Source organism: Lampetra fluviatilis, chromosome 5, assembly GCF_964198595.1.
Source record: "Lampetra fluviatilis chromosome 5, kcLamFluv1.1, whole genome shotgun sequence".
Lineage (NCBI taxonomy): Eukaryota > Metazoa > Chordata > Hyperoartia > Petromyzontiformes > Petromyzontidae > Lampetra > Lampetra fluviatilis.
The window spans coordinates 1,004,843-1,032,608 of NC_136279.1; the positions used below are offsets into that span (position 1 = coordinate 1,004,843).

Sequence of the window (27,766 nt, forward strand, 5' to 3'; positions counted from 1 at the left end):
TATCCCTTCATTTATTTCGCTTCGTATTCAGGGGGAAAACAAAAATCGCACGGAACAACTCCCCCCCCCTCAAACCCTAACGGCGCTTTGTCGAAGGCGCCGTTTGATTCGCGCGCCGCAGCCTCCGCGCGACGGAGGCGCCGCGCGATGCGTGGGCACCGGCAGCTGCCTCCTCCGCCCCCGCACGAAGCCGCCGCCGCCGCACGTGCGGAGGCGCAAAGAAGAAACCGCGTGCGCGCTCCACCGCTCCTCCTCCTCGTCGTCGTCGTCCTCCTCTCGCCGGCACGGGGTGGGCCGACGAATTTTTTGGCAGGCGTGTCGTGGGGAGGGGTGGGGGACACAAAGACAAAGATCCCGCGTATCGCCTTAACAGACTGTTAAGTGCTGTTAGCGAGCACCTATGAAGGCCGGAACGGTACACGAGGGGGTGGGTGGCCAGCACCACGCCCGACCGCCTTTGTCTCCCCAGTGGCGAAGTTTATTGCACACAACACCAGGTACTCATTTGAGGCTGAGTCGACCTAGGGGAGGCTCAGAACCGGTGTTGGCCGTGAGCGGGAATCGAACCCGGGTTGCCAGGTTCGTAGCGCTGCTCAGCGCTAACCACTACACTACTGCTCCCCTAAACACGCATACCGACACGCGCGCACACACGCACACACACACACACAGACACACACAGACACACACACGCACACACACGCACACACAACAACAACAACCGCCATTCGCCACTAAGTGGCGGTGACGTCACCACGACGCTTGTGCCAGGCCATGTGCACCTTGAGGCCGCGTGAAGTGTCGAACGCCCGCTGGCAGGAGGTCACGGGGCAGACCCAGGTGCCACGGGTCGACTGACTGAGATGACCGAGATGACTGGCTGATGCACCACCTGTGCATTCTAAAGAGCAAAAAAATACATTAATAAATATAAAGGGAAATGATGAGGAATTAAGAAGTTGGAGGCTCGGCCAGGATGAGGAATATTACTCTCCGAGAAGGCGAGGGAGGAGGAGGCGAGACGTGTTCCGGCACGTGTTGAGAGGAGACAAAGCGATGCCACACAGACACCTACAGACTCACACACCATAGACTCACACAGACACATACAGACTCACACAGAGACCCATAGACTCACACAGACACCTACAGACTCACACACCATAGACTCACCCAGACACCTACAGACTCACACACCATAGACTCACACAGACACCTACAGACTCACACAGAGACCCATAGACTCACACAGACACCTACAGACTCACACAGAGACCCATAGACTCACACAGACACCTACAGACTCACAGAGACCCATAGACTCACACAGACACCTACAGACTCACAGAGACCCATAGACTCACACAGACACATACAGACACACAGAGACCCATAGACTCACACAGACACCTACAGACTCACACAGAGACCCATAGACTCACACAGACACCTACAGACTCACACCATAGACTCACCCAGACACCTACAGACTCACACACCATAGACTCACACAGACACCTACAGACGCACAGAGACCCATAGACTCACACAGACACCTACATACTCACAGAGACCCATAGACTTGTGCAAAAACCCACAAACTCACACAGTGTACATTAGTCTAAGGGTTTCTATGTAACTCTACGGGTCTGTATTCCCGTCTATGGATTACGAAAATGCATGCCAGTCTTTGGATTATTAAAGTGTACACGTGTCTGTGGGTCTTTATGCAAGTCGATGGGTCTCTCTGCGGTCTACGGATCAAGACGCAGCACGTGTGAGTGTTTGAGAATGAGAAGAGGAACGTGAGCACACGGACAGACGGCGAGTCTCGGAGAAGCTGGCCCCTCGCGGGCGCTACGCAAACTTCCCGTCCAAACTTCTGGGCTCCCTTGAATCGCGGGCTCCCTTGAGGCTGTCGGTTTGGCTACTCCCCGGGCAGAGCTGTCACACGGACAGGGCCACCCTCTACGATCGAGTCCTCGTGAATAGTCCGACGGTCCTCACCGTCGGAGCTCACGCGTTGGCGGAGAGGCTGCTCGGACACTGACCGCGCAGCGCTCGTGCAGGTCGGGTGTCGGCTGTGCAACGGATGTGGGATCTAGCAGAAGGAAGGAAGCGATGGCGATGTGTGGCGGCATTGGTTGTGACCTGTGTCCACACACTGTCAATGCTTTCTAAAGACAATCATCATCGTCGTCATCGCCATCATCATCATCACGAGCCGTGATCAATCTTCTGCTGGGTGAAGGCGTCACCAAACCGCCCCGAGCTCTCACTCTAAACATGTGCTCCGGGCACGGACTCGCGCTGCGTGGTGAAGTTTGGTCAAACACTCCTCCTCCCCCTCGCCGTGGCAGACGCACCCCACACCGTCCACGTGGAGTCTTCACGCTTTCGCGCAATTGTTTCAGTTGCGATTCTAAAGCCAAGGTAGCGATCTGCGTCAGAGTCCACAACTTGGACGTTTAAGCGACGCGAGTTTGCACAGCGCCGTCGCCTCCTTCGTGTCGGCCTCCGCCTCCTCCTCTCGCGGCACGCGGATCGCGCGAAGATTTACGTTGTCACCGACGAGCGGCGACTCCCGTCGGCCCAATTGTGTTGAGCGCGACCAAGAACCACTTCACAGCTCGGCTTCGTCGCCATTCCTCCGTCGACGGGAGGAAAACTCCCAGGGGCGCTGTGCCTCTATCGCCCCGTGAATTAAAACGCACAAATAAATAAATAACATTCTCGTCGATCTGGAATTTAGAGAGAGAGAGAGAGATAAAACATCCTCTGTGATCTGAAAACGCAGGCGAGAGGCGGCGAGAACAATTACCAAGTGACGTGGCCTTGCGACTCTGCGTTGAGCGCCCAGGAGGAGGCTTCCCGAGACCCCACGCGCTCGCGATGCCGCGCCGGCGGGGAGCGTCCAATTTGCGGTGCTCTTCCCTGCGAGTGCGCGCGGTGGGGGGTGACGCGGGGATTAACATCTCCCACTTCCCAGGGATTCACATCCCCCCACTTGCCAAGAGTTCACATCCCCCCGCTCCCCCCCCCCCCCCTCAGCACCCGTTACGTGAGACTACAATAACGGCAGCAACCTTTTTGCCCCCCAAAGCTCCAGTGGCGCCTCCGTGCACGCGTGTGTTGTGTTGTTCACATCTCCGTGCGAGCCTCGGCATTAAATTTAGGGATGCGGATGTGAGTCTGTGTGTGCCGTGGTTACATTTTTTCATCAGCATCACCATCGTCAGCCATGATCCATCCGCTGCTGGATGAAGGCCTCCCCAAGCCGCTGCCGCTTCCCACGATCCTGCGTTGCGACAACCTATCCAGCACCGTCACACGAACTGATCCCATCGCTGTCTCTTTGATAGGAGAAATCGTCGCGATGCAGCGCTGGCAGTGACGCGCAAGGACACGGAAACACACAAACACAACAACAAAGCCCACGACTCATTCGTCGACAGCACCGCCCGTGAAGAGGACATCGTCACAGGTCAGGTGACGCCTCGGGGAATTGCCCTTCCTCGTAGCAGCGACATCAGCCATTGCCACAAATACCACCTCCTACTACATTGCCCTTTCTATGGCAGTGTTGTTCACGGATATGTTGAGGTTTTGTCTTTTTTACAGGAGAATATCCCGGTGATCAAATCAACAATTTGAGTACCCCGCCCAGCCCCGCCCCGCCGTGCTCACGTGAGCAATCGGGGACGCTCATCTACAATTGGTGTTTCAGAGCCGGTGGTGGAAATTCCACATTATCAGGGCGGGAGCCAGTTTATCCAATTTCGACTTACAACGTTGGCTTATCGCAAAGTGGTACCCCATTCGAACTTTCAGAAGAATGGTGGGCCGATGCGACCCGTGACCGGGATTTGAAGTCGCAGCCTTCAAAACAGCAGTCAGGCGCAGATGCTTGCAGGCGGGGTATGTGATCAGCATGATGATGATGATGATCATCATTATAATTAATAACCATGATTTTATATATACTGTATATGTAAGGATTAAGGCCTCCTCACGACATCACCACCCCTGAGAGACCGCGCACATCATAATACGATTAATGGGCATGTCTCTGTTGATGTCGAGGATGTATTTCATGAAATGTAATATCGATGTCAAAAGCGTCGGTGAAACGGAACACGCCCCTCCCGCAACAGCAAGACGCTGGCCCCGTTCGGGCGTTGGCACGGATCACGTGACGCGAGCCGCGCTGCTGCCCTCGACACGGAGGGGGGGGGGGCACGCGGCCAGACCCCCCCCCCCCCCAAGTGTGAAACTCATGAATGGGGCGCACAGCCGTGGACAGAGGAGCACCCGGGGAGAGGGTGGGGGGACAACTTGGGAAGTGACCCCCACCCGCTCCCCCCCCCCACACACACGCGGCTTTTGATGACTAATAATGATGGTGACATTTGTGTCCAGCACAGTCGTGATCTAGAAGTGAAATGCTTCAAGGAAGTCCTCGTTGACGTTTGTCGCGCTTGGTGGCATCGACGGGAGATGTCTGGGCCGATGGCTCTTGAGCCAATCACACACCGTACTCGACAACCACACACCACCACACACTACCCACCACTACACCACCACACACTTCCCACCACACATCACTACACCACTACACACTACCCACCACTACACCACCACACACTACCCACCACTACACCACCACACACTTCCCACCACACATCACTACACCACTACACACTACCCATCACTACACCACCACACACTACCCACCACTACACCACCACACACTTCCCACCACATATCACTACACCACTACACCACTACACACTACCCACCACTACACCACCACACACTACCCACCACTACACCACCACACACTTCCCACCACTACACCACCACACACTACCCACCACACATCACTACACCACCACACACTACCCACCAAACATCACTACACCACCACACACTACTCACCACACACCACTACACCACCACACACTACCCACCACACATCACTACACCACCACCACAAAGACCTCCTAAAGCCCTAACAGACTGTTGGGGCAAGTGCTGTTAGCGAGTAGCACCTATAAAGGCCGGCACGGCACACGAGGGGGTGAGTGGCTAACACCACGCTCAGCCGCCTTTGTCTCCCCAGTGGCGACGTTTTAGCATCGCACCAGGCACTGAGGCTGAGTTAACACGAGGGGAAGCCCAGAACTGGTTCGATGTATCGTCGCCGGTGTTTCCCGCGAGCAGGAATCGAACTCGGCTCGCCGGGTTCGAGTAGCAGCGCGCTGACCTCTGCGCCAGCGCTCCCCACTGACAGGCGGCGATGTTGTTGTTGTTGTTGTGATTGTTGTTGTTGTGATTGTGATTGCGTGGCAGTGTCGGTGGCGCTGTGTGTGTGTCTGCTCCGAGTGAGGAGGGGGGGGCGGAAGCGCTGCGCTGCGAACCCGGCGACCCGAGTTCGATTCTCGCTCACGGCCAACACCAGCGACGATTATCTGAACCGGTGCTGGGCCTCCCCTAGGTCGACTCAGCCTCAAACGAGTACCCGTTGCGTTGTGTGAACATCGCCACTGGGGAGACAAAGGCGACCGGGCGTGGTGCTGACCCACCCCATCGCGTGCCGTGCCGTCCTTCGTAGGTGTTAACTCGCTAACAGCACTTGCCCCAACAGTCTCGTGAAGGCTACACGGGGGCAGGGGGCACCTTTGTCGTTGTCTGCTCGGAGTGCGTGCGTCCTCGTGGCTGAGCAGGCCACAGGGCGAGGAGGAGGACATGGCACGCAATGTCAGACGCGTGCGCCTGTTTGCGTGAGAGCGCTCGCGTGGAGAGACGTTGACTTAAAACACGGCGAACAACAATAACAACACCCGCTCCGCTTTGTGTGGTTAGCGCGCTGTGCTGCCGATGGACAATGAGCAGCGTGAGACCCTTGAGTTGTGGGGCTCCCATCAGAGCAGCGCCATATCGCCCAAAGCGTTGGGATCGCTGTGCGTGTCACCGGGGATCCATTCCCGGCCATGTGGAGAGCGATATCAGAACTGGTAAGAGAGCTTCCTTTAATCCGACTTCGCTTCACACGTGGGTACCTACTCATGTGTGGCGTGTAAACAGCAGCCGCGGGGAGACAAAGGCGGTCGGCCGTGGCGTTGGCCACGTTATCCCTTCGTGGGCCATGCCGGCAATAGATGAGCTCGTTAGCAGCACTTGCTCTAAACAGTCTCTTGAAGGGCTATTTGTCCGTGTTGGTATTTGTATTTCGTGTCCACACACAGTGGATACGCACCACCGAAGACAAGATAGCCTTGACAGACTGTTGGGGCAAGTGCTGTTAGCGAGCACCTATGGAGGCCGGCACTGCACCACGAGAGGGTGGGTGGCCAGAACCACGCCCGACCACCTTTGTCTCGCCAGTGGCGATGTTTACACAACGCAACAGGTACTCATTTGAGGCTGAGTCGACCTAGGGGAGGCCCGGGACCGGTTCAGATAATCGTCGCTGGTGTTGGCGGTAAGCGGGAATCGAACTCGGTTCGTCGCAGAGTTTGTAGCGCAGCGCGCTGACCGCTGCACTACCGCCCCCCAGCAGCACCACCACCACCACCAGCACCACCACCACCACCAGCACCACCACCGGCAGCACCAGCAGCACCACCAGCAGCAGCAGCACCACCACCACCAGCACCACCACCACCAGCACCACCACCGGCAGCACCAGCAGCACCACCAGCAGCAGCAGCACCACCAGCAGCACCACCACCAGCACCACCACCACCACCAGCACCACCACCAGCAGCAGCACCACCACCAGCACCACCATCACCACCACCAGCACCACCAGCAGCAGCACCACCACCATCACCACCACCACCAGCACAACCACCACCACCAGCAGCACCACCACCAGCACCACCACCATCACCACCAGCAGCACCACCACCAGCACCACCACCATCACCACCACCAGCACCACCACCAGCACCACCAGCAGCAGCAGCAGCACCAGCACCACCACCATCACCACCACCACCAGCACAACCAGCACCACCAGCAGCACCACCACCAGCACCACCACCATCACCACCAGCAGCACCACCACCACCAGCACAACCAGCACCACCAGCAGCAGCAGCACCAGCACCACCACCATCACCACCACCACCAGCACAACCAGCACCACCAGCAGCACCACCACCAGCACCACCACCATCACCACCAGCAGCACCACCACCACCAGCACAACCAGCACCACCAGCAGCAGCAGCACCAGCACCACCAGCAGCACCACCACCAGCAGCACCACCACCACCACCATCACCACCAGCACAACCAGCACCACCAGCAGCAGCAGCACCACCACCAGCAGCAGTACCACCACCAGCAGCACCACCAGCACCACCAGCACCAGCACCACCAGCAGCAGCAGCACCAGCACCACCACCAGCACCCCCACCACCACCGCATTCACGGTGACCTCTGCGTCACGCCGTGGTTGTTGTTGTTGTTGTCGCCGCAGCAGCGACAGCCCGTGATGAATAGCGCTTCGTTAGCGACGCCCCCCCCCCCCCCGTGATTGATTGGACTGCCGGTGCGCGCGAGCCATTCCTCGCATACCCCGCGCTGCCGTGGCCGATTTACGACGACGCGGTCGCCGCGAGACGGGCAAGTAAGGCGATCGACTGTCAATCACGGGCGGAGGCTCCGGCACTCGCCCGCTCGCTCTCTCGCTCGCTCTCTCTCCCGCTCTCTCTCCCGCTCTCTCTCTGTCTGGCCCGCTCTCTCTCCCGCTCGCTCTCTTTCTGGCTCTCTCTCGTTGCTGTTGCCGAGTTCACGCTGCAGGTCGCGACGCAGGATCCCCGCTAAGGAGCGCGCAGTCCTCCTCGCGGCCTTCCTTTCCGCCCCGAGACGGCGCCGCTCAAGTTCCCGTGAGCGCCGAGTGATTCCTCGTCAGCATTTCAGGATCGCGTGACGCGGCCCGCCGCGTGATGCCGACATTGGCGATTCGAGGCCGCCCCGGTCAATACGTCAAACCGTGACGTTCTGACTCAAATGAGCATTGCGGCGGTGGTCATATCCTCTTTTTAGCCCTGAGCCAGTGGTGGAAATTCCACATTTCTATGGCAGGGCCGGAAGAGCGCGAGTCAATACAACGTCGGCTGATGGGCGCACGCACATTCTTATTTACTTGTGGAGAGACGCAATGGAGTTGTGCTTATATTGGCATCGCCGAGTGTGTAGTGTTGTTTCACACAGAGACACCGCGAGAGAGAGAGAGAGCGAGAGGGCGGTGTTGGGTGTGCAGGCAGGATGAGCTGCCTGAATTATGCTCAATAATTCAGGCGGCTCTGTATAATGCATTGCGGTGTACACAGCTCACGTCTCCTGTCGCAGAACGCGATATACAGGGAGACCCCAATACACGGGACAACAGCGGGCTCGGTGCAACCATCCCTCTGTGTGTTTAACACTCAGCGCCGCGATGCGCACACGTGTAACACGTGTGTGTGTGAGTGTGTGTTATTGTGTGTGTGTGACGGGAGTGTAGCGGTTAGCGCTGCGCTACGAACCCGGCCACCCGAGTTCGATTCCCACCCACGGCCAACACCCAGTGACGATTATCTGAACCGGTCCTAGGCCTCACTTAGGTCGACTCAGACTCAAACGAGTAGCTGAAGAATATCTGAACCCATATTCTTTGGGGCTTTCGGTAAAGTCACGTAGATTGGTTCAAAGAAAATAACCAAAATTACGACGTTTCGATCGCAACACAAGCGGTCGTCATAATTTCCTGATGACCGATCTACGTGACTTTACCGAAAGACCCAAAGAATATGAATTCCTACAGTCACGAAAGCTTTAAGTCAATATTTTATATCTGAACCGTTGAACGAACCTCTCTTCGGTCGACTGAACCGAGTACCTGGTGCGGTGTGTAATTGGAGCTCGCCGCGAACAGCCCTTGCCCTAGTAGCCTGCACGTTTATACGGGGGAATTTTGTCTTTGCGAGAGATGGATGCTCGAAGACACAGGCAGTACGGCACAGGCGCCTCCAGGCGCGAATATCAATACTCGTTTTCGTGAATCAGTGAGGGGGTATCTGTTCACATTCGAGATTCCAAGCATATATTTTTTTATTGGAGATGAAAAAACAACTCCACAAACCACCACAATTGTTCACTGAGACAAAACAACTAACACCTCCTCATCGCCCACCACCACCATTATCAACATCATCATCATCGTCAACATCATCACCACCACCACCACCATCACCTGGCCACGGAGCTCACACGGCCGCGTGTTTTGCCACGTGGAATTACTGGCGAATGACAAAACGCAATCTTGGTGTTTGGCTCGCTCTCACGTAGGGGCGGGGAGGAACACGTACAATGAGTTACACAGGGAGCTGCCGCAGCTTGGAGATGATAGCACAATTACGTCCATTCTATCCCAATACAAAATGACGACTGCATTTTGTTCGAGTAGTGTTTACTTGGGTTTACGAAAGCCATCTCTCTCCCGGACAATAGCAGCCCTGCATCATCTCACACCGAGTAGTAAGAAGCGTGGATCATCACAGCCCAAGGTACACAGACGCCTACACTAAAGTAACCTCAATATGGCTGTGACGTGCGATGCACGCTGCAGCTCTCTTGGAGCGCTTTCGAGGCCGTGATGAACACGTGGTGCCGAGACGTCGAAGGCTCCAACCGCTCGAAGCGGTGAGGGGCATTTCAGCGCCTGGGCGCGGCACAAACAAGAGGCCGGTGGCCACCCCGTGCAGGTTGGGATCCTGGAGCGGCGTAACGCGACATCGAGCTTGCTGGGAGCACTCGCAGGACGCACGCACGCATGCACACTTGTTGCAATGTGGACATTGTTCGCTGCCATAGGAATGTGGAATTCCCCACACTGCGTTAAGCACGTTGCCCTTTCCCTCCCACATAAGCAGCTTGTGGCGGCTACTGCTGCTGCTGTCGGCGACTAAAGCGTGCAGCTGTGAGCAGCTGTCGCTTGGACCTCTCGCGCGCGCCGCGTGAGAACCCAACACCGCGACCCGCGCACAGCCCACCTCCATCAATAATTGATTGGCTGTATATGAGCCGCGGCTCTCGCATTGCACGCGGCCCGTGTACCTCGGGGTATAATTATTATGCACACGCGTGCCCGGCGCGGATGCAGCTCACGCAGCAGGGACGACGGTGGCGGTGCCGTACGCGTGGCACGCACCGCGTGCCGTCGTGATCACGTGGAGAGATGCCTTCAAATCCAAGTGCTATCAGCATCATCATCAGTCGTGTCGCTATCGATTGTAACACGAGGGGGCAAATGCGCCGGGGTCCATCGGCCGAAGGGGGTCCCGGCGCTTTGAAGTTGAGAGATATTTGGCAGGGACCCTCAGTTTAAACAAACAACTTAACAAACATTTATATTTTACCAGGTAAGGCCCACTGAGCTGTCTATGTAGCTCTTCTTCAGAAGCGATCTGGCTATCACAAATTATAGCTCGATGAAGTAGCTTATCATTATCACGTGGAAATTCATAGCAGCAGTCAAACACTCTAAACGCGTGATGTTCATTCTAAATGTGGACGGAAAAACCGGAGGACCGGGGTCACTCACTTGGGCTGACCTCCACGTGTTCACACACTTGTACTGGTCTCCACGTGTTCACACACTCGTACTGGTCTCCACGTGTTCACACACTCGTACTGGTCTCCACGTGTTCACACACTTGTACTGGTCTCCACGTGTTCACACACTCGTACTGGTCTCAACGTGTTCACACACTCGTACTGGTCTCTACGTGTTCACACACTCGTACTGGTCTTCACGTGTTCACACACTCGTACTGGCCTCCACGTGTTCACACACTCGTACTGGTCTCCACGTGTTCACACACTCGTACTGGTCTCCACGTGTTCACACACTCGTACTGGTCTCCACGTGTTCACACACTCGTACTGGTCTTCACGTGTTCACACACTCGTACTGGCCTCCACGTGTTCACACACTCGTACTGGTCTCCACGTGTTCACACACTCGTACTGGTCTCCACGTGTTCACACACTCGTACTGGTCTCCACGTGTTCACACACTCGTACTGGCCTCCACGTGTTCACACACTCGTACTGGTCTCCACGTGTTCACACACTTGTACTGGCCGTGCTGAGACACCGCAGTTGCTCACGAGTCATCGCCTCGCGTGGTGGCGGGTGCCCGACGTCTGCTCCGGCCTGTCCTCGAAATGGCGTGGGAGTTGTTGATTAAATCGGCGTTTGAGATCAGTGCCGTCGTAGTGAGTGTCAACGGTGTCGATTCAAAACGCCGAATTGGTAAATTACCGCCACGGAATAACGGAGTTCGTGTCGCGTAACGGGACGGCAGTCGTGGTGTATGCACGGCGGGGCCACACGTTGTTGCCTTGTAGTCAAATCCTCCACGCTCATTCCAAATCACCCGGCTCCATCTCCTCCGTTCTGAGAAGCCCAGCAGAGTGAAGCCCTCGGCAGTGCTTGGATGGGAGGCTGCGTGTGAGGTTGGTGAGACGATGTCAGCACGGCAGCGGATTCTCGACTGTGGCTGCGCGGAGCTTCGAAAGTTACCCCCTCGTCTGCGGGGCGTCCTCTCACTGTCTCTCACGATGTGTGCACTGTTTGTTGAACTTCTTTCGCACCGCACGTCGCCAACCGTGATGATTCATCGGAGGCGCGGATTCGCACCTGGAGATGGTCAGACATCCCAATGCAGGACCCTCCTGATGAAGAGCGTTGAGACTCGTAAAGAGATTTTGCTGCGGAGAGGCTGCAGCGATGAAATGAGCTGGCGTGGAGGTGACGCGTGGATTCGTGCGAGATGGCGAGAGCTTGGCGAGCACTTCATCGAGCAGTGGCTTGGTCGTGGCTGTTTGACGGCGATGATTAAGAGATTGCATCTGTGTGAGCTCTCCGCTGTGTTAGCGCGGAGAAGTGGCTAATTCCAGCCGCTAATTAGTCAATCAATTAGTGCAATCAATAACTCGTGGCCTCTCGTGGCGGGCTCTGCCAGGGAGGGTCGGGAAGCACGCGAGTCGTGGTGAGTGAGGGATGGGAGAGGCAGCCACGGGTGACGGTGCTGAGTGAGTGAGTGTGAGAGTGTGAGAGTGTGCGTGTGAGTGAGAGGGTGTGTGAGTGTGAGAGTGATGTGGTACAGGAGGACGTGGAGCTGAGTGAACTTGCCGATGACTGGTACCAGCGGTGTCAAGATCGGCCTCTGTGGAGGAGGCTCGTGAAGGACGCTGCTACTGGGCAGTTGGAGGCAGTCGCCCTCCAACAGCAACGGAGGGCGGAGGTGCGACGCTCACAACAACGAGCGGAGCGCCGGGTGGCTAAAGCACAGCAAGCTGGCACAGTAGGGGGCACAGGTGGTGCATCAGCTAGTCATCTCGGTCATCTCAGTCCGTCGACCCGTGGCACCTGGGTCTGCCCCGTGACCTCCTGCCAGCGGGCGTTCGACACTTCACGTGGCCTAAAGGTGCACATAGCCTGGCACAAGCGTCGTGGTGACGTCACCGCCACTTAGTGGCGAATGGCGGGTGTTGTTGTTGTGTGTGAGTGAGAGTGGTGAGCGGTAGTGCAGCGATTAGCGCGCTGCGCCCTAAATCCGGCGATCCGGGTTTGATTCACGCTCACGACCAACACCAGTGACGATTATCTGAACCGGTCCTGGGCCTCCCCTAGGTCGACTCAGCCTCAAATTAGTACCTGTTGCGTTGTGTAAACATCGCCACTAGGGAGGAAAAGGCGGTCGGGCGCCGTGTTGTCCACCCACCCCCTCGTGTGCCGTACCGGCCTTCATAGGTGCTCGCTAACAGCACTTGCCCCCACAGTTTGTTCGGGCTATACGGGGGATCTTTGTCTTGTTTAATGGCACTTGCTCCAACAATCTGCGTCGGCTACGCGGGTCACCTTCGTGTTTGACTTTTGTGTGAAGACGGCATTTGACGATTCGCCTGCATGCCTCGCGAGGCGCTGAATTGCCACAATGAGAATTGCTCCTCTATTGGCTGCAATAACAATAATTATAAAATGCAACTCCCCGTCAAATCCATTGCCGGGTGAATATCTCCCCACGCCATGTCGGTCACGTGGGTCGTCGTTTGATAATACTTGACCATACTTCACCACGCTGGTCAGTGCTGGATAGTGAGGAGGGTTGCCCAGGTCCTGTTGGAATATCACTCGCCACTGAGGTCGTGTTTAGTTCGATGTCCTTCCCCGTACCTCCGATTAGCACGGTTGGCTACGTACGGTGCGAAAAAAGTCCAACACACATACATCAGCGACCGAGAAATCGAACTCAAGTGGCCGGTGCTCAATAGTGTACTACGCGAACCACTGCGCCACCGCTCCCCCATTGCACACACAGATCGCTGCTGTGCATCAACAACAACAACAACATCATCATCATCACCACGTGAGCGTGTGGAGTCGTCGGCGTTGACGCAGGCAGACACCGCCGGCTCAAGGCAGCGCCTCTTCTAATTGGCACGCGGAGCGCGGAGCTGCGACTGGCGAACTTGTAGCGCGCTGTGGGTGCACGCGGGGGAGCGGTGGCGCAGCGGTTAGCGCCACGAATTCGATTCCAACAAAAGTGGCGAAGATTTGAGCCGATCCTGGGGCCACCGCTAGGTCGTCTCAGCCTCAACTGAGGTACCCCCTGCGGTGTGTAAACAATCGGCACTGGGAAGACAAAGGCGACCGGGCGTTGTTCCGGCAAAACCACTCCCTCGTGTGTCATAGGCGTTCGCTAACAGCACTTGCCCCAACAGTCTGTTAAAGGCTATACGGTGGGTCTTTGTCTTTGTACGGTGTGGGTGTGTGTATTGATATTGCTCAGGTGAGTGTTGACTCTGATTGGTCGATATGCTGCATAGACACAACTGTAGGCCTACACATGTGTATGTCTACATGTGTGTGCTGTAGGGGTCTCTACATGTGTGTACTGTATGTCTCTACATGTGTGTACTGTATGTCTACATGTGTGTACTGTATGTCTCTACATGTGTGTACTGTATGTCTCTACATGTGTGTGCTGTATGTCTTTACATGTGTGTAACTGTAGGGGTCTCTACATGTGTGTACTTTATGTCTACATGTGTGTACTGTATGTCTCTACATGTGTGTATTGTATGTCTCTACATGTGTGTACTGTATGTCTACATGTATGTACTGTATGTCTCTACATGTGTGTACTGTATGTCTCTACATGTGTGTACTCTATGTCTCTACATGTGTGTACTGTATGTCTACATGTGTGTAACTGTAGTGGTATATACATGTGTGTGCTGTGGGTGTCTCTACATGTGTGTAACTGTAGGGGTCTATGCATGAACATGCTTCCTTGCGAACCTGCGTTGGAATGCGTGACAATGGGTTTGCACATTCGTCTACAACACATAGGCGACGTTTCGAGCATTGGCCCTTATTCATTGCTTTGATGTGGCTGCTATAATAGCATTGACCTTTATCATCGGCTTCATGTCTATTAAGAAGCGACATTTCTCAAAACGTTGCCTAATAAATATTGTTTAATATATATTCTCTCTGATGTTATTATGCTTTTAGGGGAGTGCTATTGATGCACGTGTTGATTTCTGCAGTGTGTACACCGATATTAATTATTGATTCGTGGCGTAGAGTGATTGTATGGTGCAGTGGTGCCTGACATTTTTCTATATTATGTAGGTCCTGTCGTCATGTCTATACGGTGTGTGTGTGTGTTTATGTGGGTCACACCAGTGACGATTAGCAGAACCGGTCCTGGACCTCCCCTAGGTCGACTCAGCCTCAAATGAGTACCTAGTGCGATGTGTAGTAAATATTGCCACTGGGGATACAAAGGCGGTCGGGCGTGGTGTTGTTCACCCACCTCTTGGTGTGCCGTGCCGGTCTTCATAGGTGCTACTCGCTAACAATACTTGCCTCCAGAGTCTGCTAAGGCTATAGGGGGGTCTTTGTCTTTGTTTATGGTGTGTGTGATGATGTATAGTGAGTGTCGGCTTTATATTTATTGTATGTGTGTGTGTATGTGGTGTGTGACATTTTCATGACGCATCTATACGATGTGTGTCTGTGGCGTGTGTATGTATCGTGTACAAGGCTTACGCCTATTGTGTATATGGGGTGTGTGTGTGTGTGCATTGTGCGTGAGTGTGGACGGTGGTGTACAGATAGGTTGCCTTCAATTATATTCTGGCAATAACATCTCAATTGGAGCAGTAGTATTTCACGCATTCCACGTATTCCACGTATGGTCTACAGTAAGGGCGTGTGTTATGTATGATATATATGGCTTTTGTATGATGCCGTATTTTTTACAGCACGTTTTGCTTATGTATGATATGTGTGTATTGTATATGGTGTGTTTGTGTGTAATTTATATGGTGGACTGTTTTGTATGCGTAGCTGTAGCGAATATCTGAAACGGTTCTGGGCCTTCCCTAGGTCGACTCAGCCTTAAATGCATACCTGGTGCGGCGTGTAAACATCGACACCGGGGAGACAAAGGCGGCCGGGCGTGGTACAGAACACATCATCCCCTCGTGTGCCGTTTCCGCCTTCATAGGTGCTCGCTCACAGCACTTGCCCGAATAGTCTGTCAAACGCTACACGGGGTGTCTTTGGTGTGTGTGGCACGCATATGTGGGATTGTATATATGGCATGTCGGTGTGTGTGTATGTATGTGCGGTACGTCTACAATACACAATGAGTGGTGGGGTGTGCGTTGTGCTTTATTGTGCGTGTAACGTGATGCGTTGGCCATGCATGTCTGTGTATAAATACGTGTTAATATACCGTGTCTTCACAAACGTGTATACACGTGTATACATATACCGCGTCTTTGCGTGTATAGGTGGGAGGATGTACATGCGCTGTACAGACATATTGTTGCGTCGCAGGGCCGTGAGAGGTGGCCACGGCTTCGAGGGGGCTTTCATCCAGCAGTGAACGGACCGTGGGCTGCTTGAGTCACACCGGGCATGCTTCTCTGCATAGCGCGCTCTGCCTCGAGGCAGTTTTCAAGGTTCTGACGTATCGACCACCCCAGCCCCTCTCCAGGGCTTCATTTCTCACTAAATATGTTCCGGCTCGGCGGTAGACTGGAGCAGGCACGTGACTGGTATCCACAGCCTTTGCGAGATGGACACTGGATGTGGCGTGCCGTGTACGAACACATTTGCCGGAGTGTGCCTTACCAACATCGCGTTCACGCTGCGACCCCAATCTTAGATCCTAGCTCACGTAAAGCGCGAGGCAAATGCACACCCTGAGTGCTCATTGTATACGGGAGGACGGTAATAGTCGAGAGGGAGTGTACGTGGACAGATTGTTTTGCCACTCCACTGCTGGATGAAGGCCTCCCACCCCCAGATAGGACTTCAGCACGCTGGACAGCGCGCGTTGGTGGAGGCCGTGGGCATAGACACGGCGCCGTAGTGCAGTACAACAATGATTCTGCATTGATATAAGCATTCATTCATACAGCAGTGGTTCGACGGTAAGTGATGATTCAATAGTAATTCGCTCTCAATGGGTATAACGCGATGTTGAGACTGCCCTGTGAAGGTGTGGAGCAAACGAACTTGCAGCGCCTGCCCGCCTGTGTGTGTGTGAATACCATGCAATGCAGGCACACATTCACACACACACACATATCACCTCGTGTAGCCTCAACAGGCTGTTGGGGGTAATTGCTGTTAGCGAGCACCTATTAAGGCCGGCACGACACTCGAGGGGGTGGGTGGCCAGAACCACGCCCGGCCGCCTTTGTCTCCCGAATGCCGATATTTAAATACCGCACAAGGTACTCATTTAAGGCCGAGTCGACCTAGGGGAGGCCCAAGCTCTGATCAGATAATCGGCACTGGTGTTGTCAGTAAGCGGGCATCGAACTTGGGTCGTCGGGATCGTAGCGCAGCGCGCTAACCGCTCCCCACACCTTCACACACAATGGCATACACACACACACTGGCATACACACACACACGTAATCGCCCTCCTACACACACATGTGTGTGTGTGTTGCGACGCTGGCACAGGTGCGATGGATGATGCGCAATGGGGAGCGATAAGCAATACAACGAGCACGTGCTCCGTATCAGCGCGCGCACAATGGGCGGCGTGGAGAGGATAATGAGTTGGCCGTGGAGCGCGCGGCATTCCTGTGGGGCAGTGGAGAGGCGGACCAGCCCGTGACGTGTACCCAGCCCGCGGCGTGTACCCAGCCCGCGGCGTGTACCCAGCCCGTGGCGTGTACCCAGCCCGTTGCGTGTACCCAGCCCGCGGCGTGTACCCAGCCCGCGGCGTGTACCCAGCCCGCGGCGTGTACCCAGCCCGCGGCGTGTACCCAGCCCGCGGCGTGTACCCAGCCCGTCGCGTGTATCCAGCCCGTCGCGTGTACCCAGCCCGTGGCGTGTACCCAGCCCGTGGCACACGCGGCGTGTACGCACCACGTGTACCCGGCACGCACACACCGCAGGGTGTAGGCTCAGCCCCAGAGGGAGTGGCTGACGGATTTAGTTTTTGCTACACACGGGCAGAGACAGATACCCTCGTCTTTATTATGCATACACGCTCGTTGTAATTAGCTGAAATAATCTTGATGTATAGAGGACTGCAGAGCTTGGGCAATTGCTGGTAGCGCTGGCTTACTGCATGGCTGCCGCCCGGTATACGGGAGGGCGTGGGTTCGATCCCGACCACGACGTCGGTATATTTGGAGTTTGCGTGTCTCTCTCCCCCGTGAACGTCACAGTTCTTGACCATCGGCGATCATCCCTTGGAGCCGTGAGCCCGTGGTCACGTATCCTGCCCAAGCCACACTTACTGTCCTGTAACCGCTTGAATGATATCACCTGCGCGTGTCCCTTCTCTAACGCGCGTGCTCCTCTTGCTAGCACCCCCACCCCACCCAGTGCGATTGAACGCGTGCACGCGACCGCCGTGCGGGGCAGGCGCGCGTACACGAGGGGACGTGCCGGGCAGAGGTCTGCACGCTGTACCGCTCGCGTCACGCACAAGATGGGCACTGGCAGACACGGGGGGAGGGACACGCGGCTCGATTCGACTCGTCGAGTTATTTTATTTTATATATAAAAACCGTGCACGCCTTTCGTCTTATTATAACATTCACCGACATTTGTACAATTTTACATGCAGACACGTCGCCACGTGTTTATGAGCAGTGCTTGATTTCAACCGGAAGAGTCCGGAACGCTGCTACGTGACGTTTTATTCCCACGGCCCTCTCCAAACCCACCCGGGTCCACTCTTACACACGAGACTCATCCTGGTCTCTTGGGTTCTCGTCCGGTTTTTAACAAATGAACCTGGCACTATGAACAGGTTGTTTTAATTTGTATATTTTTTAGTATATATAAACATGTTTATTGGAATTGTAGGGCAGTGGGCTGCACTAATATCGGATTATGACGTTTCGGCGTGCTTGTTCCTCACACCGATATCCCGCAACTCCCAACTAGTCTCCGAGCAGCGTTCCGGAAAATATCTCGTAAAGAAATGAAGCCCCTGGGTGTAACTTACACGTACATCGAATACGCGCGCACACACACACACACGCACGCACACGCACGCACACGCACGCACACGCACGCACACGCACGCACACGCACGCACGCACGCGCACTCACCCGATACACTCAGCTCCGCAGCAGCATCGGCGGCGCACGTGTACACTGATTATTAATTATCATCATTACCATCATTAATTATTACTCGTGGTCACTATGTACAAAGCTCGTAGGATGCATTGATATCACTCTTGAGGCTGTGCCAGTTTTGATTTGGTTGAGACGAGGTCTGCGGAGTTTCCGTGTGGCTCAACGCGCGCCCACACGCGCGACGGGACGCGCCGCGGCGTTTGTCGCGCAGGATTTGGACGAGAGAGAGAGAGAGACAAAATAAGGGGAAAAAAACATTCTACAGCGGTCACTGGCGAAACGGTCTAACGTGTGATCGAGAAAGAGTCGAGAGGAGGAGGAGGGGGGCGAGGTATGGTGGCTTTCGTCGCTTGGAGGTATTCGGGGCTAAGCCCGCCCGCAAACCTGCAACACAAAACGCGACGGCGGTGTTGTTACCACGCGCGCACACGCACAGTGCAAGGGTAAAGGCGGAGCCCTGCAATTGCACGCTCGAGTCACTGCTGGCGGAATGGACCTTCACTCGGAGGGTAGGGGGTGGGCACGATAGAGCCCCTCTTGAGAAGAAATGTGGCTATCTTCCACGCTTTACAGACGTCTAGAAGGAGGTGGGATTACGCGCGCCTTGTACGTATCTATGTATGTATCTAAGTGTGTACATTGCATACATGTGTATCTACATCCCAACATAGCACATGGATGGAATTAACAAGACGCACGCGCGTGAATTGTCTGCGCAAGAGCTCTCGGCCTTATCCGTGGATGGCCGAGTGGTCGTGCATGCACGCAGGTCGCTATGCATGCACGCAGGTCGCTATGCATGCACGCAGGTCGCTATGCATGCAGGTGTGCAGGTAGACACGCGTCTGCGCGCCAGTGACGAGCACGTACCAGTATCTGGTTCCGATGCAGTGTTCTTAGAGCTGAGGTGATTTGTCAACAGTCGCGTCCACGTGGAGAAACTGCGGGACACGAACAGCAGCAGCAGCAGACGCGGAGATTCAATGCAGACTCAACTCCCTCACTCCACACATACATTCGTTCAATCCGCTCACTCCACTGTCAATGGCTCATTCATTCAACGACTGACATTCATCCAACTCATGGCGGTGGCTTTAACTCATTCGGCTCACTCCAGGGTTTTTCACGCACTTACTCGTGTCATTCATGTATTGATTAATCTCGCTCAAGTGTCGTTCATTAATTCGTTCAGCTCACGCCAGGAGTGTAATCCATTCCGCGATTCACTCCATCGTGATTCACCCATTCAGCGCACTCCACTGTCACTCGCACTCACGATGATGACACTGCACACCCGGACCTTTCATTCACTCGGCTCCCTCCAGCGAAATTCATTCAGCTCCACCGGAATGTCATTCAATCATCGATGCATTCACACAGCCCATGCCCGTTCACGATGTCTCCAGCAAGCTCGATCTGAGGAGTGATAATGATAATGTCGTTTACCCAGGAAAGCTTCAATGAGGCTCAAGGCACTTTTTCAGGAGGGTCCTGCTACATTGGGATGTTTGGCCAATCCCATTAACAATGGGAGTTTGGCTTCGTGCGGGGGAGCACTGGAGAATCCGGAGACGACTCAAGACGCGTGAAAGGCGGTTGACGCTCAACGTTCCGCACAGATGGATTCTCGAATCCCACTGCCGCCGCCTGGCCAGCCTCAATTGCGAAAGACGCGTCGTTCCGCGTCGTTTTGGTCTTTTTGGGGGTTTTCCTAGATCCGGTTTGTGTAGTAAAGGGAAGGAAGCGATGACGAGGGGCGGCGGGGGGAGTCGGTGGCTGTGACGAACTCTGTGATTGGCACAGACACCACCACGTGCGCACGTGTGTACACACGTGTGTACATGCACGACCTCAGAGCAGGGTGTTTACTGGATGTGGCGTGCCGGGTGTGGACTTATATGTCCGGAGAGAGACGTCGCTGTTTTACCACGTGCACACCACGTGCACTGGCCTCGCGATCATCCCACGGCGGAGGCCAAGCGGGCTTGAGCCTGGCTAGTGCTGGGATGGCGGCCTGCCTGTAGGTATAGGACAGGTTTGCGAGGTGGCCAGCAGAACAAGTACAGCCATGCATTATTGCATCCATCTGTGCAGAGCGTTGAGCGTTAGACCTTGGTCTGCCGCGTGGGTTTTATCCAGGTTTGTCGAGTCTTTACTTGAACTAGGAATTGACCAAACATCCCATTGCATGACCCTTCTGAAGGAGTCGAGACACGGTGAGATTATCCTGAGTAAATAAACAGTGGGCATCCATCTTATTGATGTTGTTTTACAAAGGTGAAGTGGAGTTCGAGAAACGGCGACGATCGGGTTCTGCGCTTTACCCACACGTGCCAGGACTGTGGAACTCCACGCGGACAGACCTCGCCCCGCTCGCCTCGGACGCACACCACACGGCTAGGCGCTGTTAGCGAGCACCCAGTAGTTGTGTTTGCGCGATTCGTTTACCCCGCTTGTACTGTGCACTCCGATTGCGTTGTTTGTATTGTTTGTTGTTGTTGTAACCGTCTCACCTGCCCCGACTGGGCACCAGTGAACAGGATCTCTAAAGCTCATCGATTCCTCCAGTGTCAACAACTATTCTGGTTCGGATTGAGGCCAGTGCTGATCGCGAGGCGCTGGCCGCCGCAGCCACCTTTGTCTCCCCAGTTCGGCGGTTCCCACCACACGCCGACCAGGCATCCATTCAGGGCCGCGCGGGGCTGCGTGTGACACATTTCCGCGCGGATCTATTCGAGAATCCATTGCTGTAATGCAATATTCCTGGGCCTCCTCGTGTGCTCCACGCAGCACACTGTGCAAGCTACACCCATGTAGGGGTATTGCACGCGCGCGTTAAAACGTCGTCTCAAAGCCGCGACTTGCGCAATAAATACGTTTTCTTCGTGATTAGCTCGAAGCGATCGGCCAGATGTAAAGTTACGTTCGTCGTCTTTCTCCATCTAAAATTGGAGCGGGGGTTGGAGGGGGGGGGTGGAGGGGGGTGGAGGGTTGGGGGGGTGGAGGGGGGGTCAGGTGAGACCGCGATGAGCCGCGCGGCGGAGCGGGAGGTTCGTGCCGCCGTGAGGCCCCAGGCAGGGGCGAGCTGCGGAGATGCGTGTTGTTGTTGTTGTTGTGTGGGAGATGCGCGTTGTTGTTGTTGTTGTGTGGGAGATGCGTGTTGTTGTTGTTGTTGTGTGGGAGATGCGTGTTGTTGTTGTTGTTGTGTGGGAGATGCGTGTTGTTGTTGTTGTTGTTGTGTGGGAGATGCGTGTTGTTGTTGTTGTTGTGTGGGAGATGCGTGTTGTTGTTGTTGTTGTGTGGGAGATGCGTGTTGTTGTTGTTGTTGTGTGTAGGGGGGGGGGTGGGGGTAGATGCGTGTTGTTGTTGTTGTTGTTGTGTGTGGGGGGGGGGGAGATGCGTGTTGTTGTTGTGTGTAGGGGGGGGGGTGGGGGGTAGATGCGTGTTGTTGTTGTTGTTGTGTGTGGGGGGGGGAGATGCGTGTTGTTGTTGTGTGTGTGGCGGGGGGGGGGGGGGAGATGCGTGTTGTTGTTGTTGTGTGAGGGGGGGGGGTAGATGCGTGTGGTTGTTGTTGTTGTGTGGGGGAGAGATGCGTGTTGTTGTTGTTGTGTGGGGGAGAGATGCGTGTTGTTGTTGTTGTGTGGGGGAGAGATGCGTGTTGTTGTTGTTGTGTGGGGGAGAGATGCGTGCGTGTTGTTGTGTGTGTGGGAGAGATGCGTGCGTGTTGTTGTTGTTGTGTGGGAGAGATGCGTGCATGTTCTTGTTGTTGTTTTGTGGGAGAGATGCGTGTGTGTTGTTGTGTGGGAGAGATGCGTGCGTGTTGTTGTGTGGGGGAGATGCGTGCGTGTTGTTGTTGTTGTGTGTGGGAGAGATGCGTGCATGTTGTTGTTGTTGTTGTGTGGGAGAGATGCGTGCATGTTTGTTGTTATGTGGGGGAGATGCGTGCGTGTTGTTGTTGTTGTGTGGGGGAGATGCGTGCAGGTTGTTGTTGTTGTGGGAGATGCGTGCGTGTTCTTGTTGAGTTGGGGAGATGCGTGCGTGTTGTTGTTGTTGTGTGGGGGAGATGCGTGCAGGTTGTTGTTGTTGTGGGAGATGCGTGCGTGTTGTTGTTGAGTTGGGGAGATGCGTGCGTGTTGTTGTTGTTGTTGTGTGTGGGAGAGATGCGTGCGTGTTGTTGTTGTTGTTGTGTGGGGAAGCTCGTGTCGCGGCGAGGCCGCTGCGCGTATCTGAACAGGTCCTTTGGTCTCCCCTAGGTAGACTCGGCCTCAAACGAGTCACTGGTGCGATGTGTAAATGTCGCCACTCGGGGGACAAATGGTCGTGTGCCGTGCCGGCCTTCATCGGTGCTAGCGTCCAACAATCACTTGCCCCAAAAGTCGTTAAGGCTATACGGGGGAACTGTGTCTTTGGTTTAGCCTCGATTTGTGGCTAACCTCTCTCGAGATGTAAATACATCAAGCCCCGTTGCGCTGTTCCGGGAATGACTTTGACACCGCCTCAAACATCTCGCTGAATGTTGATCCCCAGGTGTGACTTGTAGAAGTATAACGCGGTACAATAATGTAGGGTTCCTGTGGACAATGAGTACCTCCTCTACGCTAGTGGTAGTGCCTTACGCCGATAATCCTGACGCATCGGCAGCGTCCCATCAGATATTGAGTGATCAATTGAGCCCTGCCTGACGTCAGTACAGCCACAACGCATGTGATGAACACATCCCGCCTCAAACACATCTACTGAATCTGCCAAACTTGACAGATGTCGCCGGAGTGTCAGTCAGGATCAGGGTTCGTGAAGTTGTACTTTTGCAGAATGCCAGCTGAGAAGATGAATAAGACCCTGAACTCTGTAGTCACCTCGACGACTCACACTCACAGACGTTGCATCTTGGGCTGGCCGGCACACTTCTGCACACAGCAGTCTGACGTGAAGCGAGTGTTTGTGTAATTAAGACAACTATCTCCCTAGAGCGTGAACAGGCTTTTGGGTCAAGTGCTGTTAGCGAGCCCCTATGAAGGCCGGCACGGCACACGATGGGGTGGGTAACCAGCACCACGCCCGGTCGTCTTTGTCTCCCCCTCGTGACGACGTTTACACACCGCAGTTAGGGCTGAGTCGACCTATGGGAGACTCAGGACCGGTTCAGATAATCGTCACTGGTTGTTGGTGGCCGTGAGCGGTAATCGAACATGGATAGTCAGATTGGTAGCGCACACACACGTGGCGCACACGGTACGTGCATCACGCCGTGTGAGCGATCGGCGATTAGCGCACGTGTACACAACGTGTACACAACGTGCACACAACGTGCACACAACGTGCACACAACGTGCACACCACGTGCACACCACGTGCACACCACGTGCACACAACGTGCACACCACGTGCACACAACGTGCACACAACGTGCGCACAACGTGCACACCACGTGCACACAACGTGTGCCGTCTACGCAAGACCTGCGTGTGCCCTGCGCGTACGGAAATGACATTGCAACATCGGAGACGAGGATCCCCGTACATTCTCTGGCAGCCGGCCGCACGTGCTGACAATCGATTGGCTTTAGCGTCGCACTCCACGGGAGGCGGAGTATTTGGTTCACGGGTGACGGGGATCGTTCCGGGCATCATCGCGCGACTCGGAGGCCGGCGAAGAAGCTTCACCGGCCGAGCTCGTCCCGCGAGCGATGCCGAGCAGCAACATCCCGTGGCGGCGTGAAATGTTTGCGGCCTCCGCGTTCGACAGAATTATGGTTTCGAAAAAAAACAAAACCGTCCTAGGTAGGTCACGGACGTATCCGCACCGACCAGAGATGAATGATTACGTTGTCACCGTGCGACTGTGCAGTATTACACGAGTCACCGAGAATAAACGATTTGCTAATGACAATACAAATATTCGAAAGACATTACTGCCCGACGTTTCACGTCACCAGCCTCCATCAGAGAGACTGGTTGTAATATCTACGGCTAATCCTTCCGTGCACGATCGCTTTGCGGTAGGGTATGTAGGTGGGTGGTGCATCAATCGATGTGTTTTTTTAAAATTTTCAATTGAATCAGTCGAGAGCTCATTGAAAGTCAATATCGCGACGACACCGTGAAGGCGGTGCTCGCGCGTGCAGCGAGTTGGGGCGCGAGTGGCACCACGCGGGGTTCCGTCGGGGGTCTTCAAAGGTCACGGCCCCCCGCCACGGGCACGCCAATGCCGAGCATCTTCGCTCACCGCGACCGACGCTGCTGGATGAAGACGAGCGGTGGCGCGGTGGTTAGCGCAGTGCTGGTTGTCCGCGTTCGATACCTGACCACGGCTATCGTTCGTGAACGAGTGACATCGGCAACCGGTGCCGGGCATCGACCCGCACGGAGCGGCGATGGTGACGTATGGTGAGGCAAGTTGCTGAGGGCAATGCGAGGGCAGAAATGTAGGGAATCACTCCCCGAAGTGAACGTATGTATGTTGAACTTCTTGTGTGTATGTTGAACTTTGTGTGTATGTTGAACTTCTTGTGCGTACGTAGCCAACCGTGCTAATCGACAACAAACTAAACACGAAAAAAAGTTCTAAATACATATTTGTTGTTTATCTAGGTTTACAAGTGCACAGCTTCCAGTGGCTTCCAAAGATCGAACGTAGCGTGGGCGTACGGGCCGCGGACCACGACGAGCAGACAGAGTGCTGCGCGCGGCCTACTGGCGATCCCGTCTGTGCGGACTTCACGACAGCCCAACTGCTGCACCACACGCGCATGATGCACCGTCTCGACCAGGCTGCACCACACGCGCTCTGGCACTCAACTCTAACCGCGTTCCACGTGGGGCGACATAAACCAAATACTCTTCATGTATTGTCATCCACATTGCAAGCGTATCATGCAAACGTAGACATTGCACGTGTTCTACATTTAGTGACGTACTACACACATATCCACACGCGATACACTTAGCCTGGCATTCAATACACACATTTTACACATATGTGAAATACACTACATGGCATTTATAGCAAATTACTAACCCAGTAAAATTTTGACATTTTTCGCGTAAGATCAAACACACACACGAGATCAAATTTACTTGACGTTTTATACGTCACAATTACATAAGGTCCATTTGGAACGGCATACACGTGTACACACACGTGTACACACACACACATGTCATGCGCGTTGCATGCCCACGATCATGCACATCACACGTGTGTTCATCGCTCTCTACGGAACTCACGTGGATTTTTCAATGCCCGCGTACACACTTGTATCCACAGCGTGTACCCACGTGTACCAGCATGCATGCAGGCATGCCCACGTGCACCCTCATGCAACGTGGTACCAATCACGTATCATTCGCTCGTACCAACCATGCACCACCCACGTGCGCCCTCGTGTATCCACCACTCACCTCCACCCCGACATCGGCGCTCGCCCTGCGTACGGCCGCCGCGGCGCTTGAGGTCACGGTTGGAGCCCAGACCCCGGTCGCCTGGTTGATGGGCACCAACGGCAGCCGACGGTGCTCGCTACCCACGGCAGAAGGAGGAAGAGGAATCATCTCGCCCCAGGGGTGGCCGCCTCCCCCGTCCCTTCGCTGCCTCCTCCTTCGCCTCTGCTGCAACTCCTCCTGCTCCTCTTCCTCCTCCTCCTCCTCGTCCTCCTGCTGCTGCTGCTGCTGGGGCTCTCCAGCCGGCTCGGGGGCCCCATCGAGCGCCAGCTGCAGGTCCCCGATGTAGTCGATGACGTGCTGCAGCAGCTCCGTCTTGCTGATGCGCTTGCCCGGGGGCACCGTGGGCACGAGGGCGCGGAGGCGCGCGAAGCAGCCGCGCATGTCCGCGGCCGTGCCCGCCGAGACGCCTCCGAGGCCCGACGCGCCGGGCAGGAGCAGCAGCGGGCACGGGGAGGCCTTGCGCAGCAGCCGCGCGGCGCCAGGAGTGTTGGCCCTCATCGCGAAGCGACGCGGGGGGTGGTGGCGTTAGTGGTGGTGAGTGGTGAGATGTGAGCGAGATGCGCGAGATGAGCGATGGGTGAGGCTACGCGTGTGTCTGCGTGTGGTGAGTAACGTGTCTGCGAGTGAGTGTCTGATTGTAGCTTGCGGATACTCGCTAACAGCACTTGCCCCACGAGCGTGTGTAGGATACACGGGGGAGCTGTGTCTGTGTGTGTGCTTGAGGTAGCTATGTATCGTAGCTTTGCTGCGTTTGTGCAAATGTGTAGATGCGTGAATACTGTACGTAGCTGTACGCGTGTAGCTGTACGTGTGCACTATGAATCCGTGTTTACACTGCACATGCGTGTCGGCGCGTGTACCCGATGCATGTGCACACCGGGATACGAGTTCTCAGGCGTACGGCTGTGTACACTGGGCGCGGCTGCGTCAAGGTCTCGCTGGGCGTGAGCGCTCTGCGTGCACACCTGCAACTGTCGTGCGTGTACGTGCGCACCAGCTGTGCTAGGTGTGTGTCCGACGTATCCACCCCCGCGTCGTATGCCCCGCACCTCTACTATGCGTGTACGCAGCGTGTGTGTGTGTGTGTACGTACGTATACAGCGAGCGCTAATAATCATTCGGCGTCACCGCCCCGGGTCGACTGCGGTACACAATCTCAATCGAGTCCTAGCCCTGCCCGTCCACCCTGCTGCGTACACGTGCTGTGTACACTACAGTATACGTGTGGTGGTGGTGGTGATGATGATGATGATGCAGGCGTGCGCGTGTGTGTGTCGGGGCTCGTAAGCGCCTCTGCGCGTCTCCGTGTCTCTGAGCGCTTATATAGTCACGCGGCGGCCAATGCGCGCGCGTCACATCACGAGGGGCGTGCGTGCGGCGATGATGATGATGATGGGACAGGCACACAGACAAGCACACTGGCGTTATTGTATTATCTCTATTATTAATAACAAAAGGACTACGCTTGTTTAAAGCATCACTGGTGAATCTCATGACTATCGTTTAGCAGGGTTTTGCCAAGTTATCGTGGAAAAAAATAACGAAGTTGTGTGTGTGTGTGATATAGCTGCCCTCCTCCTACTCGCCGGGGTTGTCACAGAGCGCGTGATACCACACGTCGCCTCGAC

At 55.3% G+C, this 27,766-nt stretch overlaps 1 protein-coding gene across 2 annotated transcripts; it reads right to left on the reverse strand.

Moving 5' to 3' along the window:
* Window positions 1–806: 806 nt before the first annotated feature.
* Window positions 807–27,766, reverse strand: LOC144932368 (uncharacterized). Of its 2 annotated transcripts, XM_078856342.1 has the most exons (3): window positions 26,097–27,615; window positions 19,567–19,637; window positions 18,033–19,080 (listed from the first exon to the last, which is right to left on the reverse strand). In XM_078856342.1, the coding sequence occupies exons 1-2, from the start codon at window positions 26,634–26,636 to the stop codon at window positions 19,593–19,595; spliced, it is 585 nt and encodes a 194-aa protein (XP_078712468.1). In that variant the 5' UTR covers window positions 26,637–27,615; the 3' UTR covers window positions 18,033–19,080; window positions 19,567–19,592. The 2 variants fall into 2 exon arrangements, with proteins under 2 accessions (XP_078712467.1, XP_078712468.1); XM_078856341.1 differs by lacking the exons at window positions 18,033–19,080; window positions 19,567–19,637 and adding an exon at window positions 807–901 and having other exon boundaries at window positions 26,097–27,766.

What these genes read in the sequence shown, in the direction of transcription:
- LOC144932368 (XM_078856341.1), bottom strand. Translation starts at nt 26,636, where the DNA reads ATGAGGGCCAACACTCCTGGCGCCGCGCGGCTGCTGCGCAAGGCCTCC. An exon ending in GCGCCGATGTCGGGGTGGAG is followed by an intron (nt 902 to 26,096) that starts GTGAGTGGTGGA and finishes TTTGCTCTTTAG; the next exon opens with AATGCACAGGTGGTGCATCA.